General features: G+C 38.7%; 1 protein-coding gene across 4 annotated transcripts in view; it reads left to right on the forward strand.

Annotated features, from left to right (window-relative positions):
- Positions 1–20,031, forward strand: part of LOC105919475 (teneurin-3-like) — a 457,194-nt gene that overhangs the window by 247,061 nt on the left and 190,102 nt on the right. For all 4 annotated transcript variants that reach the window (XM_036136710.1, XM_036136711.1, XM_036136709.1 and 1 more), the window contains one exon: positions 15,651–15,918. In XM_036136710.1, the coding sequence (XP_035992603.1) occupies positions 15,651–15,918 (268 nt within the window). The remainder of the gene's footprint in view (positions 1–15,650; positions 15,919–20,031) is intronic.

Here is a 20,031-nt window from a genome sequence, read left to right on the forward strand (position 1 = left end):
GGCCAAGGCCGAATCTTTAGAATTAGACTTTTGGGTCACTGTTTAAAATATAAAAGCAGCAATAAAATTTGAATTTAAAGCACAAAATGTAGAATTAAATAAGATTCATATTTCAACTAAAACTACTTCTGGTTATTAAATAATCATCATAATAAACTAAGAAGGATATTTGTAAACTTGTGCAACATTTGTAATGAGGGTAAGGGAGGAGTTTTCTACTTCTTTTATTGTTTGAATGCCTAGTTGAATAAACTAGGCATTTTGATGCTTATTAAATTGAGCATCCACCATTTCTAAGATACAGTAGAACTCTTCTCTGTAAAAACCCAGAGCTGATTCAGATGTAAACTTGATAGCTTCAATCCTTTTGTACTTGCTGGTTTTTAATGCAGCACCTAACGAGCATTAAGTTATGATTTTATTTAGTCTTGTAATGTTTTTATTTTATTTTTTATGTTTTTAACTTTAAAATATTGTAATGTGTCTGCAGCACTTTAGCCAACAGCAGTTGTTTTTATAAGTGCTGTAAATAAATTAAATTTGATTACAAAATGATTATTTTTCACATCTGGGAAAGGCAATAGGCACAGAATAGCCCATATAGGGGTCGTTCAGAATTTTCAGTAATGTAATGCATCAAACCCTGTCTAATAGGTAGAAAACATACCTAAAAAATAAAAAGAATAGATGGATAACCTATCTCACTGCTGATCCTATACGTTTTTTTGTTGACATCTGTGGACTAGTTCTGTAACGTCCCATTGCATTAAACGCACCATTAATAAAGCACCCAGGGAGTCAGAGTCGTCCTCGTGTTTTTTTTATACAGAAGCTTGAATCTACAGAGTTCAGAACAACATAACCTCAAAGCTGAGTGCTCCCAGCTCTTCTCAGCATTACAAATGTACAGATAAACATGTAACTTACGTGAGAAGCAGACAGCATGAATCTATGTCGGCCTGGTGAGATAAATCTAACTCTCAGAGACGCAGGGCCGAGAGTCGGTTCTGACTGCGTTCAGGTGTGTGCCAAAGGTCTCCCTGACAGTATTTGTATCCCGTGCATCGGTAGCGCAGGAAGAGAGGATCCAGTTGACTGCGATGGAATCAATGCACGCTGCAATGTAAATGAATCTAACTAATGGAGCATTAACCGTTGGTTTTGCAGGCGATGTTGATTGATGCCTTATATACACACAGAGTGGGGGACGGCTCGGGTCGCTATGAATCTGGGGGGACATGTACGTTCAGTTTGTTGGCTTTTTTCATGTCACATGCATTTGTGACGACGATCAAAGGGAGTTACATATTTTTTTTAAAAACTACAGCATCTCGAACTGGCCTCCACCACATTTTTTGAGGCCCACCGATACGAGGCCGAGCTCAACACCGAGACTGGGGAAAAACGGTCTCAAGACCCCCATCCCTGGTAGGAAGGGAGGGAATGTCACGTAGGTATGACATTTAGGTGCAGTGGATGGCAAAGGGGAACATTGTTCCAAATACTAACTTTTAAATGATAGTATTCCAAAAACAAATGGTTGCACAGTGTCTCGGTTCAGGTCGCCCTTTGATACCTTCACTTTGTAAAAGAAATATCCTCCCACGCATCTCCTGAGTCAAATAAACAAACTGAAAGGCTTTCAAACAGTGAAATAAAACACAAAATGAAGCCCAGATATATTTGTTGGCCCCCTTTGCTCGCAGCAATCTAAGAACTGGTTGCAGAACCTTTGGCAACAATGAAAGCCTCTAAAGATTTCTCGCAGCCGTGGCTGCCTGCACTTTGGCAACATGTGTCATCTGTTACTCACTTAAGCCAATTTGATGTTGAGAGTCCTGGCGGGGCAGAAAAAGAAACACGAGAAAGACATTGCGTCAAAAAAAGAAATCCTTGTTGACGAGCAGACAAAAAAAAAAGGAAAAGAATTGCAAACAGAAAGTGAGACCCAGAGGCTGAACAAAACACAACCTTGCCTATTAATGACCTGGCCAGGCTGAGCAAATTTAAGAACTGGTGGAGTAAAAGAGGATGGAGAGCCGACTTGGCAGGAGAAAATGAAGTTGAGAATGATAGTAAGAGAGTCAGAGAGGGGAGGAAGAGCAGATGAGGGGTCAGTGCGCTAGTGCCACAATAAGCAAACAGAAATGCTGGACTAATGAGAGTTTGTGAAAGGAGTGCAGCTGCTAGGACTAAAGAGGTGAGTGGAGCAGAAGAGAGGAAACAAGACAAGAGGTCAGCTCAAGACTTTAGTTGGAGCAGATAGAAGGGCATGAAGAAAGACGGAGACATCATCAGTTACACAGATTGAGGCCTAAAGCTTGATTGTCCCTTGTTTCCTCTGTTTCTTTGATACTACAGTGTCCTTCGAACTTTTGTCTCTCATTCACCTAACTATTTGTAGAAAAACTAGATGAGTGCTGCACTGAGACTGGCTCTGCTGTGTTTGGGATCCATCTATATGAGCCTTTCACTTTTTAATGTTTATTTAGACAATTCTTTATTGGGACACTGTGAATGTTAGCTGTTATGCTGACGACTGTTGATCTTGCAGATTTTTGTTTTTTTTCCATTTCATAAAAAAATGTCTTGTCTTAAATAAACAAAAGAGTTAAAAATACATTTATTTGTGTAATTAAATTAGTCAACGAGTTATTTCATGATCTTAGAAATGGTTTAAAATTTAACTGAGTTTTTTAGCTGTTAAATATTATTTTATTTATCAATAAAATTAAATAGGAAATTAAATTAATAGAAAATAAATAACCTATACTGTCCCTCAGTGAGGAAATTAAGTTGTACCAGCGGGAAAGGCCACAAAGGTAGAAATATAAAAAACATACAAAGAATAATAATAGAATAAAGTAGAAGAGAATAGAATAGATATACATTTATTCTCCCACACTGGGGGAAATTTTGGTGTGATATTAGCAAAACCATGAAACAGCTTACAGCAGACTTTAGGAAAAATTTACAACATAAGAAAAATATTACTATGCCATTATTAAAAATAGCTTACTCTGATTAAAGGCAATGTGCAACTTCGTAGGGTTATTTAAAAATGTACAGCATGTGAATGTAGTATATTGGATAATTGAACATTTACAAAACATGAAAAAACTGTGCAAAAACAGCAGACAATTTAGTTTCTTACAAATTGGTAGATCCGTTTTAATTTAAATCTTTCAGTGTATATATAATTCATCCGACTCTGTTGTGAGGAGCACTGGTAACCACCTCTCCTCATCACCTTTGTATAGGAAAAATGTGACGAGACACATAGCGTGCTGGTAATCCAGATTTGCTGCTTTTAAATGTGGACTTCATGGTATATTGGACATGGAGGTTGTCAGGCTGACAAAGAAAAGGCCAATCTTCTTTCCTTTAAACCGACTTTGTTCAGGATATAGCGACTTGATATCACCTGGAAGTGTAAAGTTAGAGAAATAACAGTACAGGATATCTGTTATGGTTATTTTGAGAACATTCTCCTCATAATTTGCTGTTTGTCTCAATATTGTCTGAGAGTCATCAGCTGCATTCTCTTCTTGTTGCGACAGATTTCGAGCTGCATTTTGATTTTATACTTTTACATTTTATAGTAGATTTTGCCCGTTTGCTTCTTCAGTTTTCTCAGGTAAGCACTCTTACATTGAACAGTTCTAGTTTAAAATCATTAGAAGTTTGGCTGATATGTTTCACTACGTACCCACTCTACCTGGAATGTGATGAATATCCTAACTGTAAACTACATGGCCAGTTAAACGTTTCAAGGCCTCTTCTTTCTTTCTTTACACAAAAAAATTAATTGTCAAGCATTTGTTTTTGCAGAAGCATTTGTCCATTCAGAGCAAACCAGACCAGATAAAATTGCCAAAGAAAGAATGAAACATTTCCTTTTCTTTAAAAGGTTTTTATTTATGGTTTAGTCAGAAAATCTCCACAAAAGATGGAAAAGGATAGGGGTGATTTATGGAAAGATATCCTTGGGTTAATGGCACTACAGACACTCTGCAGAAGTACTTGTGACTAAGAGGATTACTCCTGTTAATGCTACCATTAAAATGATCTTGGAGTGCTCAATGTCAATGACAGCCAACCTGTTGTTACAGACACAATGAGACATGCTGCCTTTCCCCTCGTCGCTTTCCTTGCTGCATCCCATTATGTTTGTATTTCATGCTTCTTTTTTTCCTTTTCTTCTACTTTTACTTTGGTCTAATACCTCCATGACTGTCATTTTTGTTTCTTTCCCATGGCTGTTGCCCGCCTGTCTCTTTGTATCTCTTTTACCTTGAAGGCTCGGATGCAGTAGCTACAAAAATGTTTAATTTTTACAGCCAGGATTTGAGGGACGAGAGCCACTGAGAAGAAAAAGACAATTCCACGAAAACAAAAACCATCATTTCAGTACCTTGAAGAAGTTACAACCACAAACATTGATGTATTTTACTGGCAGGTCAACACGAAGTATACTACATGACTGTGAAGTAGAATGATAATAAAAACAGAGTCTTTCATTTCCAGACTGTTCATAGATTAAATGTCTCCAGAGTCAATACTTTGTAGAATCATCTTTCTCTGCGGTTACGACTTTAAGTCTTTTGGGTATTTCTTCACCAGCTTTGCACATCAGTTTGTGCTGAAGAAAGGCGTCTCCACAGCAGGATGCCGCTACCACCATGGTTTACTGTTATACTCCATTAATTATTATCTAGGCCAGAAAGTTCGACTTCGGTCTCATCAGAAGCAAGAACTTTATTCCACATGTTTGTGCTTTTCCCTACATGGCTTGTGGTAAACTGCAAACAAGATCTCTCATGGCTTTCTTTTAACAATGGCTTCCTTCTTGCCACCCTTCCATAAAGGCCAGATTTACAGATTTTGCGATTAATAGTCATTTTGTTGAGATGTTCCCTGCTTTTCTTGGCCTTCATGATGCAGCTTGTTCTCTGATTGACATATATATATATATATATATATATATATATATATATATATATATATATATATATATATATATATATATATATATATAAAATCGTTGTGGTCTTATAAGTTTGCAGAAAGAATATACTTACAGAGAAAGAAAAATCATTGCAGTTGGTGAGCCACGTAACACTTTCTAGAGTTGCCAAATCAATTTGGAGTTACAGGCAAGGCAAGCAGAGAAGTGTTTTTTTTTTTTTTGTTTATTTTGTTTATCTTTTCCTACTTTAAAATGAAAAACAAAATTCTCCCTGTGAGAAGTATGTGAGAGAGGGGCTGTTTTTGCTGTGCTTACCATGCCGGTATGTTGGAGGGGACAGTGGTAGAGGTTGTTGGGAGACTGAAGGAAATTAGGTTCCTCTTTAGGCTGCAGCATGGATACGCCATGTATGTGTCAGTCTGTCAGACAATATTCCGGCCATGTTTTCCAGGAGAAGAAGAAAACTGCGTGTAATAGATAATAGGGTCTGCAGTATTCAGTTTTCGAAGGCTGCCTTTATTATAATCTCTCTACAAGTTCACTTCAGACTCAGTAGACTTTAATGTGACTTCCTATTGGGGTGTCGAGGAGAGTTGAACTGACACTATGATCTGTGGGCATATAGGAACCTTATCAGTAGTCCCCCCCCCACCCCCCTCTACATGAATATTTTGTACAGTACTTGTATTCAGAAAAAAATACTAAGTAAATAATTTTCATTTTACTTTGAAAATTCATCCATCCATTGTCTTCCACTTATCCAAGCTCGGGTTGTGTGGACAACAGGTCTAGAAAGGTAAATAATTCTACATGTATGATAATGTCTCTTGTTTATCTTCCTGGCTTTGCTTTTCTGTACTGTGTGACTTTATTAACTCACATGACACAAACTACAACACCCAAATTTGTGCTTAGGTGTCATGGAGGGCTAAGTCCTATTTGCCCATCTCCACATTTGTAGCCAATGAAATTTGGCATGCTACCTTGATCAGATTTGTGAATTACTTACATTTCTGAGTTCTCAAAATGTAGGCCTTGTCCCCAAAAACATAGCAGTTTCACTAAACCTGTCCACATCTATCCCACCATTGTCAATACCCGCTGAGCCTTGCCGAAAAAAAACTAGGCCGTTTTTAATACACGTCTTGGTATTTATTTATTATTCAGAGATTATTAGAAACAGTGACATGGATTTCAACAACATTATTTTGCTGAGAACAAGATTAGCCAGATTATATCTTCTATTTTTGAATAATAATATCTTTGGTATCATCCTTAGCTGCTGCAACAAACTATGTTTTTTTGGGTTTTTTTTGCATTTTTAATTAGAATCCTATTGTCCATATAGATGCAGAATTTTTTTTTTCAAAAACAAAGGAAATATTTCTTGTGGGAAAAATAGTTTAGGTGGACTCTTAGTGGGATGAGGAGTGCCACCGTTAGGTTCCTGATTGCTACAGAAAACTGTGATTAATTGCAGTTTTCAAGGGTTTTGATGTGTTAAAAATGTGTTTCTGAACCTTTACCTGAAATAAGGTGCAGCTCAGAAAAGCTCTGCTAATTTGAGACGCTTACAACGTGACAGTGTATAATGAGGTGTTTTTCATAGAAAATGTGCAGTGGACATTGTGTCAACTGATCACTCATAGTAGACTGACCTAAGCAGTAGGAGGGGGTATGTTGTTGTACATTAAAGTATTATGTAATTTAAAATATTCTTAGAAAGTTCCCCAGTCCTTTCCTGCTCTAGTTTGCATTTGAAAAGAATGTAATATTATATTAAGATCAATGAGATCAGACTACGCTAGCAGTGCCTTCTAAACATCAATGAAAATGAATCATATTGGTCTCACCGAGGCTTATGATCTGCTTACTTGATGTGCTGCAGTGATGCTCCTGACGGTTCACAAGCACCATGCTGCAGTTATTGAGTGCCCAGGCTTTGTGTGTACATGATGTTTTTGTGCAGCTGCAGGTCTGAAATACAGATCAGATGGATTCTTTTAGTCAGGTACCGTATGGGTCTAGCAGCTCTCACCGAGTAGTGTAATAACAATAACTCAGGGGATGGAAGGATCCTTTTTTTCCAGGAAAACAGAAATATGTACAGAAAAATGACTGGTGCACACATGGCCATATATGCAGTTTAAAGTCACAGCATATCTCATCATTAGGTTGAAATAATAATCCTGGCAGGACAGAGAGCCAAAGTCATGACTTCATGTCCAGGCGGCCGCATCAGGAGCACCAGTTCCAGTAATTGTTTCCATTCCTTATTCCTATTTACACCAGCGCTGCTAGGTTTTAAAAAGTCATCAAACCTTCTTCATGTTGCTCATTTCCAACCAGCTAAGGAGCTTTGCCTCTCTCTGACTTGCTGTTCTTACTGTTTCTGGACTCACTACGGGCTCTGCTGAATGGAAGCATTTTCCCTTATTATCATATATTGATTTTGGGAATGTGGTTTTCAGACTCCTGGAACAAAGCCCAGAATTTCTGGCTTTCGGTTGTGTTTCCTATGAATTTATATTTGTCAATGGACTTGAATTTAGTGCCCTTTGTCAACAAGTTTCTGTTTAAAAGAAGCATAATGTTTCCATTAGCTCTGATGTTTCCAGTATTGGAATTAGAAAAGAACATCTTGATGTGCAGCGGCCTGTAGAAAAATTAGTGTTGGGCAAAGTTGGATAAAGAAGCAGCGTTTACTTCTGCTACAAAACAGCAGTTGTTTAGTGTGTGTGATATTTATGGCCATAATATACTGCTATTGTTGCAGTATATGCACCTTATGCGCTTACCTGTTTTCTTATGTTGGTTATTGAGCAGTAAGAGGCACTTCCCATCTTATCACCACAAAGACTCCCCATCGCTTTGGAAAGAGGACTGCCTGACTCGTCTCTTCTTGCTGGGAGCCCAGAGGTGGAATGAGTTTTCATGCTTCAGGAAACACGAGTCTTAACTCTTGTGCTGACCTCTCTTAGCATCTCAGCGACTCTTTTACTTCCTACAGGATCGGTTGTGTCTTCCTCTCTCTCTGAACGTCTTACTCAGGCCTTGCCTTTGTCTTTCTCTCCGTGTGTCTGAGTCTCTCTGTGGGCCTCTGTTCTTCATGTTCTTCTCAATTCACTTCATATAAATGTCAGTGGCAGTTGTTGGACTTTCTGAAACTTTTTTCTCATCAGACCCAGTTTATCTGTTACTACCTTTGCTATTTGGCACCTTTTTTGACAATTATTTGCTTTTTCACAGGAGTGCTTTTGTATTTTTGTCTGTTTTTCCTCCTTCACTGATTTTCAAACTTGATCAAGGATTTGTTGTTAAGGCCCCTTTAAAGCCAGGGTATGGTCTCCAGTACCTCTAAAATTGATGTAGCATAAATGGAAAGAGGCAAATTTGTAAAATCTATGACTTTTAAAGCAACTTGGAGTTTAGTGCCTTGCTCAGGGGCATAGTATTATGTTGGCAGTGGAGAAAGCTGGAATCAAAGCTACTACTTCACCCTTAGGTGATAAGTAAGCTCCTTTCCCAGTCACAGCAGAATGGTTCTGCCACAGGTATTTCAGTTGCCCAGTTTACATGAGGGTAGTTTCTGCTCTTCCCCATCAGTGTCAGCTGTGCAACAGGATGTGATGTCACCACTAATTTTAGCCTAGCGCTCTCTGTGCACATTTCTGCAGATGTAGCCAAAATCAAGGAGTGGTTCCCTAATAATTGTCAGATGATCAGCCCAAGACTATGAAGCCTGAAGTATTTTTGAGAGCAATGCTTAAAGTGTAACTCACTCCAAAATCAACTTTGTTTTGCAGATGAACTGTATAAACTGGACATAAAGGTCCTACTTTAATGTTATTTTCATGTGAACATGTTTACTTCTGCAGTATTTGTTTTAAGCCCATCTTAGTGCTGCCTTCTTAGGGTTCAACGATGGCTGTTGCCGTTGAATTTTCCTATCGGTTCAAAAGTCATCATAACGCTGCTTTGGATTCAGATATGCACGATTACACCGCAGGAAACTCAGGCTTCTGACTTTAAGTAATTCAGATCATGATAAATTATTTCAAAACTGTTTGCAGCTTTAATGGTACATTTATCCTGAATAATTTACTGAAAAAGAAAATAAATCTGTTGAATGGAAACATACAAAAAAACACAAAAGCTACAACTTGCTGGGTAAAAGATTCTATTTCAGCTTGCCTTAGGAATCTTTGCCTTCTCTGTCTGCAGCTGTATCTCCATTCCTGACAGGTTTAATCCAGAACTGTCATGTTCTATTAATGAAGTCATTCGTCGGTTGATGGAATAACTTCATCTACCCAGAAAAAAACTGTAGTTCCACCTGGAGAAGCATCAGCCCAGAACATGGTGCTGTCACTGCCATGCTTGGTGTTGTTTTTGTTCCAAATCTATCATTTGGAATTATAACTCAGAAGGTCCAGTTTGGTTTCATTAGACCAACACACACTCACATAAGGTTTTGGAAGATTTTGATGCTTTCAAAGAAAGAGAATAATTCTGAGAATAGAATAATTATTGTAAGAATAATTCTAATGAGGAACAGCCTTTCTGATTAGTTTCATTCTCATCCTGTCATGACCTATGCCCCTGTCGTTTCATACTTCCTCCAGGTAGTGGCTGGTTGCCCATGGTTACCATGGTGTATATAGAACGCTGTTAGACTCGCCTCTTCACTGCTACCTCGTATGCCAAAATCATTTAGATCCTTTGGAAACCATCTGCTAACTACTAAGAAAGACTGAAAATGGATTCATTTTAGGTTTTAAACTTTTTGGTAACCAGTTTATTGCAGAATGTCACTTTTTATATATTTAATTAAATAAATGTGCTACTTTTTATTTGAGTTGTACAGGATTATTGTCACATTACACATATAAAAACTTAAAAAATAATTTTATTTATTTATTTTTTTTACTGGATTTTAGTTCTGACTAGATTTTAACAGCGTGTGTACATTTTTGAGAGCCAGTGTTAGTCAAAATCCCTCTTCAGAATGGTACAGAACTGAGCTCAAAATGATTGGGATCAGCAGGAACTCAGAACAGACTGAGACTCTTTTAACCAGACTTTAATGTCCCGCAGTAAGCAAACATGAGGGGCATCTCCGACCCAGAGGTTATCAGGTTGAATCGAACTTCTCTCGCCAAACTATCTTCAGGGAAGAAAGTGAACTCCATGTTGACCCTGATCTTTGAGTTGGTGTATGCGTTACAAGGTCAATGTGGTGTGCAGGTCAAAGCAGGATGAGAACTGCCTCATATCTGATCAGGCAATTTAACCCATGTATGTTTCTGTTCAGATTGTGTGTCGTTGTTGTTTTTTTACTTCTAAATAAATTGTTGAGGAGGATTAGAAATTAGGGGAGGATGGGTGCTGTCCCTGGGTTTTAGTCCTGGCCTGCAGCCCCCCAGCCACCCCCCATTAACTACATTTGCGGGGGCCACTAGTTTGACAAAAATAAAACATAAAATAAATTAGGGGAGGACAAAGGTGGAGCTGATCAGTAATTAAACACCAGCAGAAATGTTTTACCTGGGCTGTTCCTTTGTCGCTGTGGGGTTGAAGCTAATCATTACAGTGGCAGAATGAAGCTTTCCCGCTCACTTTATTTATCACAAACCTTTCTGGGCTCTAACCAGAAAGCCCCACTGGGCAGCATTTAGCCTAGATGTTTTCAGATTTAGCATTTTTTAAATTATAAACACATGCTGAACACACAGAGGTGAATTTCTTTATTTAAATCTTTATTTATAATCCACCATTGCTTTTCTCTGCATATTCACTGCTGCTATTTTTCTTCCACTTTTGATGTATCCTCCTTTAATTCATTCTGGACGAGGATATTTATATTCGTGCTGAAATGAGGTACATTCTCCAGAGCAATCAGAAACCTAATATATAGAAGCATCTCACTAAATTAAAATGTTATGAAAAAGTTCAATATCTTTGTCGCTCATTTCTGAAAGTGAAACTAACTTTATAGATTTATTAGACAGAGTGAAAGATTCCAAGGCTTTATTTCTTGTCATTTTGATGGCTTAGAGATAATAAAAACCCACAATCCATTGAAATAAGAATATCTACACAAGGTTTTCTAAAAAAGATGTTTTAAATAGAAATGACAATACAGTTTAGCGAATTAGTTTGCAAGATAGATTTGGGAAGCTTGTGCGTTGCAAGATTTACGTAGATAGGGATTTACACCCTGAAGAGGATTTAACCATAGATCTACTCCTGGTTCACACATTCACCGCTTTAACCTCTGTCTTCTGCGTCTCTCACTCTAGGAATAAATGTTTTTTTTTTTTTTGCTTCTTTCCTGAGCTCTACAGCAGGTAGAAACAGTTTTAGTGCAGAGGTGTGACCCTCTTAGTGGCCTCACAAATAGATCCACCTGTTACCTGCTGGTTCTCCATAAAATACACCTAAACACAGCTTGTATGCAATCATCATGAAATGTGTAAGAATACCATGATTTTATAATATCATTTTATTTATACAAACTTTCAAAACAAAGGATATCCCTTGCCATAACTTATTTGATTTAAAACAGAAAAGCAAAGGTTATTCCTTCTGTTGTCAATTAGAGTTGTAACCATTTCATTTAGAACATTTATTCACGGTTACTTTGGCCCACAGTAAACCAAAAGTACAGAACAAAGACTTGCTAGTTATTAACTGTTGTCAGTGAAATGTGCTTACTGCTAAAAATATCTGATCTTTACAGTAACACTAGGACTCTAATAGGCAGAAGGTATCTAGTTAAATGGTCAGCTTATCAGGTTATAATAGCTTCAGCCACTATTTCCAAAAAGATAATTTTGCCTGTCTCATGAGAAAATGAAAAACACAGGAGCCTTCTCTCAGCCAGCTGACCAACAGTGTGCAGCAACATGTGGGGGAAGGTAACTGTAACTGTAACTGTGGGCTTCCTCCAGCTCGAAAAACTTCAGATAAATTCAGCAATTTCTCATTTAAAAGACCTCAAAGAGTCAGTTCAGTTTTATTATGATGCTGTTTAAAGTTGTTATGGGTAGAAGTTCCGTTAGCTGTTGTAGGACGATAGAAGGTGTATTAATCTGTCTAATTTGCTAGTTTGGTGGCTCTGCTGATTGTGGGTGTGCCATGATAAAATTCAGACAACCCCAGGACCTGGAAAGCACAATAACGAACCATCTTCTATGCCATCTTTGGAGTGTTGGAGCTGTTTAGTGTGGTGTGACAAAGTAAATGTGTTTTACTGAGGACAAAACATTGCATCATTTTGTATAGAATCCAAACACTCTGCAAGTTCCTGTCACTGCATCACTGACCATCTTGGAAATGAGGGAAACGTTTCTATCCCTGTTGTTGATGTTGGTGTTTAGTGGCATGAAAGCCTCTGGATTCCTTCCTGCAGCTTGGATTCAGACTTTACAAAGACCAGCAGAGCCCTAGAAACTGAAACTAGGTAGTCCTAATGTAGAAGGATGCCAATAAACACACATGATCACAGACGTTTATTTGCTTTTGTACTCTTCAAGGTTACTTGCTGTTAACATTATGGTAAAAGGAAACCCTTTTAGTACCAGAAACATTCAGGGATTCCACACCCACCATGCAGTTCTCCACAGATGGCAGCCACTACTCCAAACTGAAGCACATTTCTACCTAATTGTTGCCAGAATGTCAGATTTCTGAAAAGACATTATCATTATTTGACTGAAACGGAAAAGAACGAAGGTCCTGTGAGCAATGGGCAAAAAAAAGAAGTGTACCCCTTGATTCATTGGGTTGTTGAAGTATCTATTATAGCAGTGACCTCCAGTAATCATTGTATGACTTTGTCAGCGTCATCACTTTGTTGTGAAGGTATTTTGGCTCAAAATTGCTTCAGCTGATTGAGCTCTGCAGGTATTTCCTTCTGCACAGCTCCCTCAAGGTCTCACCGCAGCAATTGTTCCAGGCTGAGCTTTGACTGGGCCCTTTCAGCACCACGATTCTTCTCTTTTGCAGCCATTCTTTGAAAGAGTTGCTCTGGTATTTTGGCTCTATTCTTTTGTCGATAATCAAATTGTAGTCAATCAAAAAATGTGCTCATATTTGACCTAGAAACCTTTGGTTATAGCAGGTTTCCCGGCTGACTTGGTGGTTCCAAGCTATCCAGGTTCTGTGGCTAAAAAAACATTTTTTAGATGCATTAAGAACCAAAGAAGGTTATATTCTCCCCAGAATATATTTAGGTAAAACTCCAAAGTTAGATTTTTGCTCCTAAATTAACGGTCGTAAAAGCAGGGTCAGGTTCCATTGACCATGATCCTTTCGGCACACAGAATGACATGCTCCTTTTACTCAAGAAAATCTAGCTTTCAAACATCCTGATACTAAAGAATTATCAGACTTGCATTTCTTTTTGCATGAGCTAACCTTTCAGGACCAAGTATGGACAGATCCAGTGTTGGGTTAATTAAACACAACAGGTTTGGATTATAAGGTCGAGCCGGTATCCTGGGTTAGGTGTTCAACCCAAAAATGGGCTAAACATCAAGATCTGCCAAAAGGTGAGCTGACAAGAATAATGATACATAAGAAGAAGGACTCAGATTAGTAAACAAGTGATTTTTTTCATTGAAGATAATGCTTTTTTTTATTTACTACAACTAGGCATTAAATTGGTAAGAATAAGAAAATAAAACAATCTCATAATGCCTGGGGAAACCTTTTACTGACAGCCAAAGATGTTTGTTTTTGTTTTGCCCAGAGCATATTTGCTCACAACTTGGGAACAACCATCAATTCAATCAACTATTACATTACAGATCATGTTCAAACACAATTGCAACCAGAAATGTATTTATATTTACCTGGTGAGCAATTCTTTTGATTATAGTGTAAATGTTGAACATTATCCTGTAGTGTAGCATGTGGTAATGACCTCCCAGGTAAAAGGCTAACAAAGTGGTTCTCTAGTTTGAACTAGATTCAGTTACCTGACCCGCTGGCATTAACATCATCTCACCATTCATTATGTGATCCTGTGGAAGAAGTTCTGAGGTTCTGATCCAATCAATGTCTTGATAAAAATGGCAGCATGTGTAGAATGAAGAATTGTGTCTCTTCTCTAAACCAACCAGTGGTTTTTGGCCACAGTTTGGTCGAACTACACTGCCTCAGTTGCAACAGTTTAAACCCAGAAATTTGGGAAATAATGCAGAAGTTTTAAGAGGTGTAGCAACACAAATGGACAAACATATTTCCTCCCACTTTCACAAGTGAAATCAAACATATCTGTATATTTCTCTAAATGTGTTTCCCCATCGGCACAACACTGTCCTCTCCAGCAGACAGAATCGGCATCTAAGGATCAGGTTATCTCTGCAGCTCTACTGCCAAACACAACGATAATTGAGTCTATCTCTGTCAGCTGTACTTACAAATTACCTCGAAATGAGATTTTTCATCAAACACACAGAACGAGGAAGGATGTGTTTATGTTCTCATTTCCATCTTATGGGTGCAAAAAAGATGTTTAGAATTACATTTGCAGTGATTGCATGAAACGAGTCTTAATAACGAATCAGAAACCAACCAATCAGTGTGCATGTTTGGTTTGTTTGCAGCATTTATATTTTTCGCTTTATAAAACTGAAACAATCAATCAGTTATCAGTACGGCATATGGAGAGAGAGAAATTCTGAAGCAGATGAAAGCGTGAAACACTTCATCTCCGACCACAAAGTCCTCCTTCTTCCACCCCTCTGCTCCTGTATGCGTCCCCACTCTTCTGTCTTTGTTTCCTGTTCGCTCCAGCGAAGGCTGCTTAGACAAAATAACAGCAGGGCTGGGAAATGGAGATGTGATGCTCTTTATGCAAATCAAATCTTGCGTTGCCATTCATTTTACTCAGAGCACCCAGAGGACAGACAAAGGAGCGGAAAAGCAGCAGAAAAAAAAGCAACAGAGAAGCTAAAGGCAGGTCAGCTTTAAGTAAATATTTTTACAAAAAAACCCAACAGTGATTTGTGACCGCCAGTCTCTCATCAGTATTCAGCATGGCTAAGTTCAGAGCTGAGCTACTGCTCACACCAGCTTCAGTGAAGCAGCAACATGTAAATCTGATCTGCAGTTCATTAACGCTGATATCAGAACTCTAGTAGTCATAGTTAATATCTGAGGGATGACTGCGTGTTACCAGGGCTCCTAAACAGTAAGCACCATCCATCCATCCATCCCTTCCTTCCTTCCTTCCTTCCTTCCTTCCTTCCTTCCTTCCTTCCTTCCTTCCTTCCTTCCTTCCTTCCTTCCTTCCTTCCTTCCTTCCTTCCTTCCTTTCTTCCTTCCTTCCTTCCTTCCCTGTGTAACAGTGTGGCTCTCTGTGAAGTCATCGTTTGTGTTAAGGAATCCTTTTGTTGGACTCCTTGGTGTGACCATTAATGATGGTGTAATATAATGAGTGATATTTGGCAGCATTTTACCAAAATGGATGCATTAAGTTTGTTCTAACTTTGATTCCGCTTAAACCCCCAAAAAGACTTGAAATCTGTGTGATAGGGAAAGTTTCATTTGAGTGATAATGTTTCTGAACACAAAGCTCCTTAACCAAAGCGTAGTACCTTAGAGAATCTTGGTTGCTGACCAGGTGAATTGTGGCGATTCCTTAACCCCCGTCTTGTGTTCTTGTTAACAGAACAACCATCAAACCACCATGGCCCGTCCTTGCCTCCCGTGCCGCCCCCCCACCGCCAACAGCCCTCAGTGACGGCTCTAAACCAAGCCTTGGGATCAACGCACCACGCTGGCCAGAACCTGAATTCGTCGCGGCAACTAACCCCTCCTTCTGGAAGTCCGGCCCCCGTGGCCGGCCAATCACCAGCCGAGCTGCAGACCACGCCCCCTGAGAGCGTCCCGCTGCAGGACAGCTGGGTGCTGGGTAGCAATGTGCCTCTGGAAACAAGGTAATGAGACTCAGTCTGACGGCACCTTTCATACGAGCCGTGTCAGGTCAGTGTCTTCAAAGCCTCCTGGTGAAGGAAGCGCAGCCAGGACACTGATCTTTATTCCTGTCTGTTGATGGAAGTGAGCGTGTGGATGAATGTTGTCCACTGAAGAGTTATGGTTAGCGTAAGGACACATGGGATTTGTAATGGAGTTTTGCACTTAATAAAAATACTGGTTTCTACAGTTACAATTTAGCCCAAAGATATTCAAACTCCTGGCAGATTTAGATTTCAAATTCTGGTCATTTAGCCAAGAAGTTTGTTTCTAATAGGAAATGAGAGAGGCATCTCTGAAAAGTTAATAAAACAATTTAAAAGGACAATGAAAAAGTTATCTTTTTCATCAGTTTTCTAAGTTACATCTCACTTTTTATCTTTTTCATCAGTTTTCTAAGTTACATCTCACTTTTTATCTTTTTCATCAGTTTTCTAAGTTACATCTCAATTTTTAAAAAAAATGGGATGTCAAAAATAATAATGCTTAATAATCAATGAAAAAAAGTTAATATTTATTGACATTCCAGTAATGATACGCTTTTATAACTACTGAGCAGCTGTTTTGCTGTTTCCGCTGCTTTTGCCAATTTATCTTTGGCAATGAGCTCCAAGTCTTTGAGGGTGGAAGCCTCCTGTCCATCACCCTAATCTTTAACTTCCAGTTCAGTTTCTGTATCGGGTTCATGTTGGGACTCCAAAATATCAATATTACTTTCAGTCAAAAGGAACCTATTAATCAAATTAAACCTAAGTTTGCCAGGGGTATGAATAATTTGTGGTCTTAACTGTAAATGACCAAACTAACCATGGACAGGTTACAGCTGTCAAGGGAAACCAAGGTTCTAAAAGTTATGATATCATTAAAACCACAAGAACTCTCATAGTTCCTGTGGTTAAAAGTACTTTTACTGAGATGCCAGAAGAAGTGCTGGAATAAGACAATTTATTTCTTGGTGTGTGGAGCATAGACTAATGCAGCACTGCCTCTCCCCCATCTATTGCTGCTAACTGCTGGTCAGGGGGCTATGAAAAGGCTACAGCACATACACCTCACTTAAAGAGAGACAAATGTGGCTGGAAATATGTTTGGCACAGAACGTCGACAGTGGTTGTCAGCCATCACCCTCATTAAGGTAACATTGTTTATAAAGGGAACATATCATGCAAAATACAGTTTTTTAATCCTTAAATATCTTGTTGTGTACATGGAGTCTCTAGAAGTGGGTCATATTCTTTAAGCCGTTTTTTTATTATGTTTTTTTTAACTATTCCGTCCCTGTATTTGCTGCAGAACTGCTAAACAGGTTCATGGACTTCCAGCTTACCGCTCTCAGGAATCCACCATTTTTATTTATCAGAGCGATTTTGTAGTCCACGCTGAAGGGTGCTGAAGCTACAAGTGGATGAGTGAAAGTGTTCGGTTGTTCATCACCTGGAAGGGGTCTGGGTATGAAGCGCCTCCTTTAGATTTAAAGAGACGGCACCAACATGAGCTGCTCTCAAACGCGCCTCGGAAGAAGGGCAAAAAGGTATAATGTGGGGGGAAATTAACAAGGAATTCAGACACATAGCAGCTCGACTTTATATAGACCACAACTGAATGATTTCAATGAGAAAAGGAATAACTTTAAAAGGATATTATGTCCCCTTTTGAGCAGTAGTTGGCAAGCAGCTGACTACAGGCTCTGTGCGAGAAGATAGCCTGATTAATTAAGCAGCGAATATCAGCGTGCTATACATGTGCTCAGTGAGAAATGAGAAATTAAAACTGTACTATCCCTTTTGTTGTTTTCCATTTTAAACAAGATGATATGAATCCTATTAAACCTCTTTGTTTTAAATTCTTGTATCAGTATCTTAATGTCATGAACCTGTAATTTTACCTTCAACTGACCAGAACATTAGAAATCTATTATTCTCCATGCTTTGGTGAGACAAATGGAAGTTAAACTTAATACGCTGTAAAAACTGACCCGTTTCTAATTTATGCCTGGTTTCAAGCAAAGGCTGAACATGCTCTCCAAGAGAGAAACTACTGAGAAAAGAAGGTTTAAGTCTCTGTTTGGTTAAAAATATTTTCAAAATCCTTTAATGCAATCTTACAACTGCAGTGAAAGTCCTGAAAGATGGAGATTGTTCTGGCTCTTGTATTCATTCACTGGGCAGACAGAAAGATCATTTTAGAGTCGTACTCTCAGGCAGCCTGGTTCTCTCCGCCAGTAAAACACCTCATGTTGTTGGGTAAGCAAAGCTGAAGGCCAGGAGGAAACCACACCGCTATATGCAAGTGCAACGTGACAGTGTCAGGGTTAGCACCTGGCTGGGATCTGCTCAGGTAAGAAACCCCCCACTGAGCAGCACAGAGTCCTGCTATGAAGACGTTATGAGAGACTTAGGAAGCCCTTTAGTTAAGAGCTCAAATATCTTCATGTTAACTAAAGTTAATGGAGATACTTCAACGTTCATAATTACCTAAAACTCAGAGGGATTTGTTCTGAAGCAGCCTTTGTTGTGACAGACACCAGATGTAATGTTGTCTTCACACCCTGACTGTTTTTCTCCCAAAGCTCCCTATCAGCTGGCCGGCTAGCTATGCAATACAGTCCAGAAGCTGCGCATGTTTGCTGTTGCTCTGAGCATCATTCGGATGGGTTTGTTAGGTCTCACTAAGGGTCCTTTTTGTTATTTGTTATTTTTTAGTGTATAGTTCTGTAATAATTTGAGCTAAAGATGAAAACCTTGTCTGAAGGTGGTCAAAGAAGCAAGTCAACAGTCTAATAAAGCAGGAGCAGCATCTTTCTGGTTTAGATTACTTTCTTTGGATCACATTTCATGCTATTTCAAGGCACATTTTTATCTAGTTGTTAGATGACCGTCTCTTGAGAGATATGACAGAAAACCAGAAAAAAGACATTTTTAGCTTTAGCATTGGGGTTCTATGCCTTGGGGGGAAAGTCCAATTAAATTCTGAGGTAATTTAAAATAAATATCCTGCACTGGTATTGTTTCCTGACCTCCTCCATAATGTAAAAAACAGCCACCTGCTCTTATCCATAAATTAGATGGTCTCTGCAAAGAACATGGACAATGCATCTGTACTACCATAACATAGTGTATATAAACACAGTGTGGGTAAATTATATGTAAATAATGTTTCTTTTTGATAAGGAGTTATACAAGTGTACCCAAGGAGTTCAGTTATTTTTATTGATCAATTCAATGCTTTTTGAAAATAATAACTTGATCATACAACAGACTGCAAAAATATTCATCTATATCAATTTCCTATATTGGTGCCTCACTAAGTGGAATTTCTAGACATTATTGTATGATTTGCATCAAAGGCAGAAAATATACAGACCTCATATTTAGGGTAAGTGCCTATATTTTGTCTCGGCTATATTCTGGGACTTGCTGGTATGTAGCAGTCTACCTCATTACCAACTTTCACTGTAACTTTGCTTCAAATTGTCCCTTAATATCCCTTTCATGCTATTGCTTGTCTTCCTTGTGTTTAATTTCCTAGGAAGATACAGTGCTTTAGGTAAATATTGCTCCAGCAGCATCTGATACTGCTGCATTACAAAACTGATCTCTGCCAATCCCAGGCTGTCACAGAACTTTTGGATGAGTCCCAAAGTTTCTGTTGGATGAGTTTCACATCTCTGAGACGCCACATATACTACACATATGCGTCACTGCCACAGCATTTAGAAAAATGCAGCTGAAATAATAGCATGACTTAATCTCATGCTATGCTCATCTGTCTGCACTGACGGAGATTGACTCAGCTTGGCTTTCTGTATTCTTGGAGGTGCTCCAACAGACGGCAGCCCGATCTGCTTCTTGATTAATGAAGTTAATGAGTGGACCACTTAGAAGCTCTTAAAAGAATTTAACTTTAAATCCCAGATGGTCACCTGATCCTTTAAAGATGAAAAGGCATTGATGTCACAACAAAGGTAGCATAAACTGTCCTTATGCAGTAGAGCACTGTGAGTTTTACACCCTTCATCCTATTACACAAACACTTAATGAAATGGGGATGCATGAGAATGGCCTTGACAGGACTTG

This window comes from Fundulus heteroclitus, chromosome 5 (genome assembly GCF_011125445.2).
Source record: "Fundulus heteroclitus isolate FHET01 chromosome 5, MU-UCD_Fhet_4.1, whole genome shotgun sequence".
NCBI classification, from domain to species: domain Eukaryota; kingdom Metazoa; phylum Chordata; class Actinopteri; order Cyprinodontiformes; family Fundulidae; genus Fundulus; species Fundulus heteroclitus.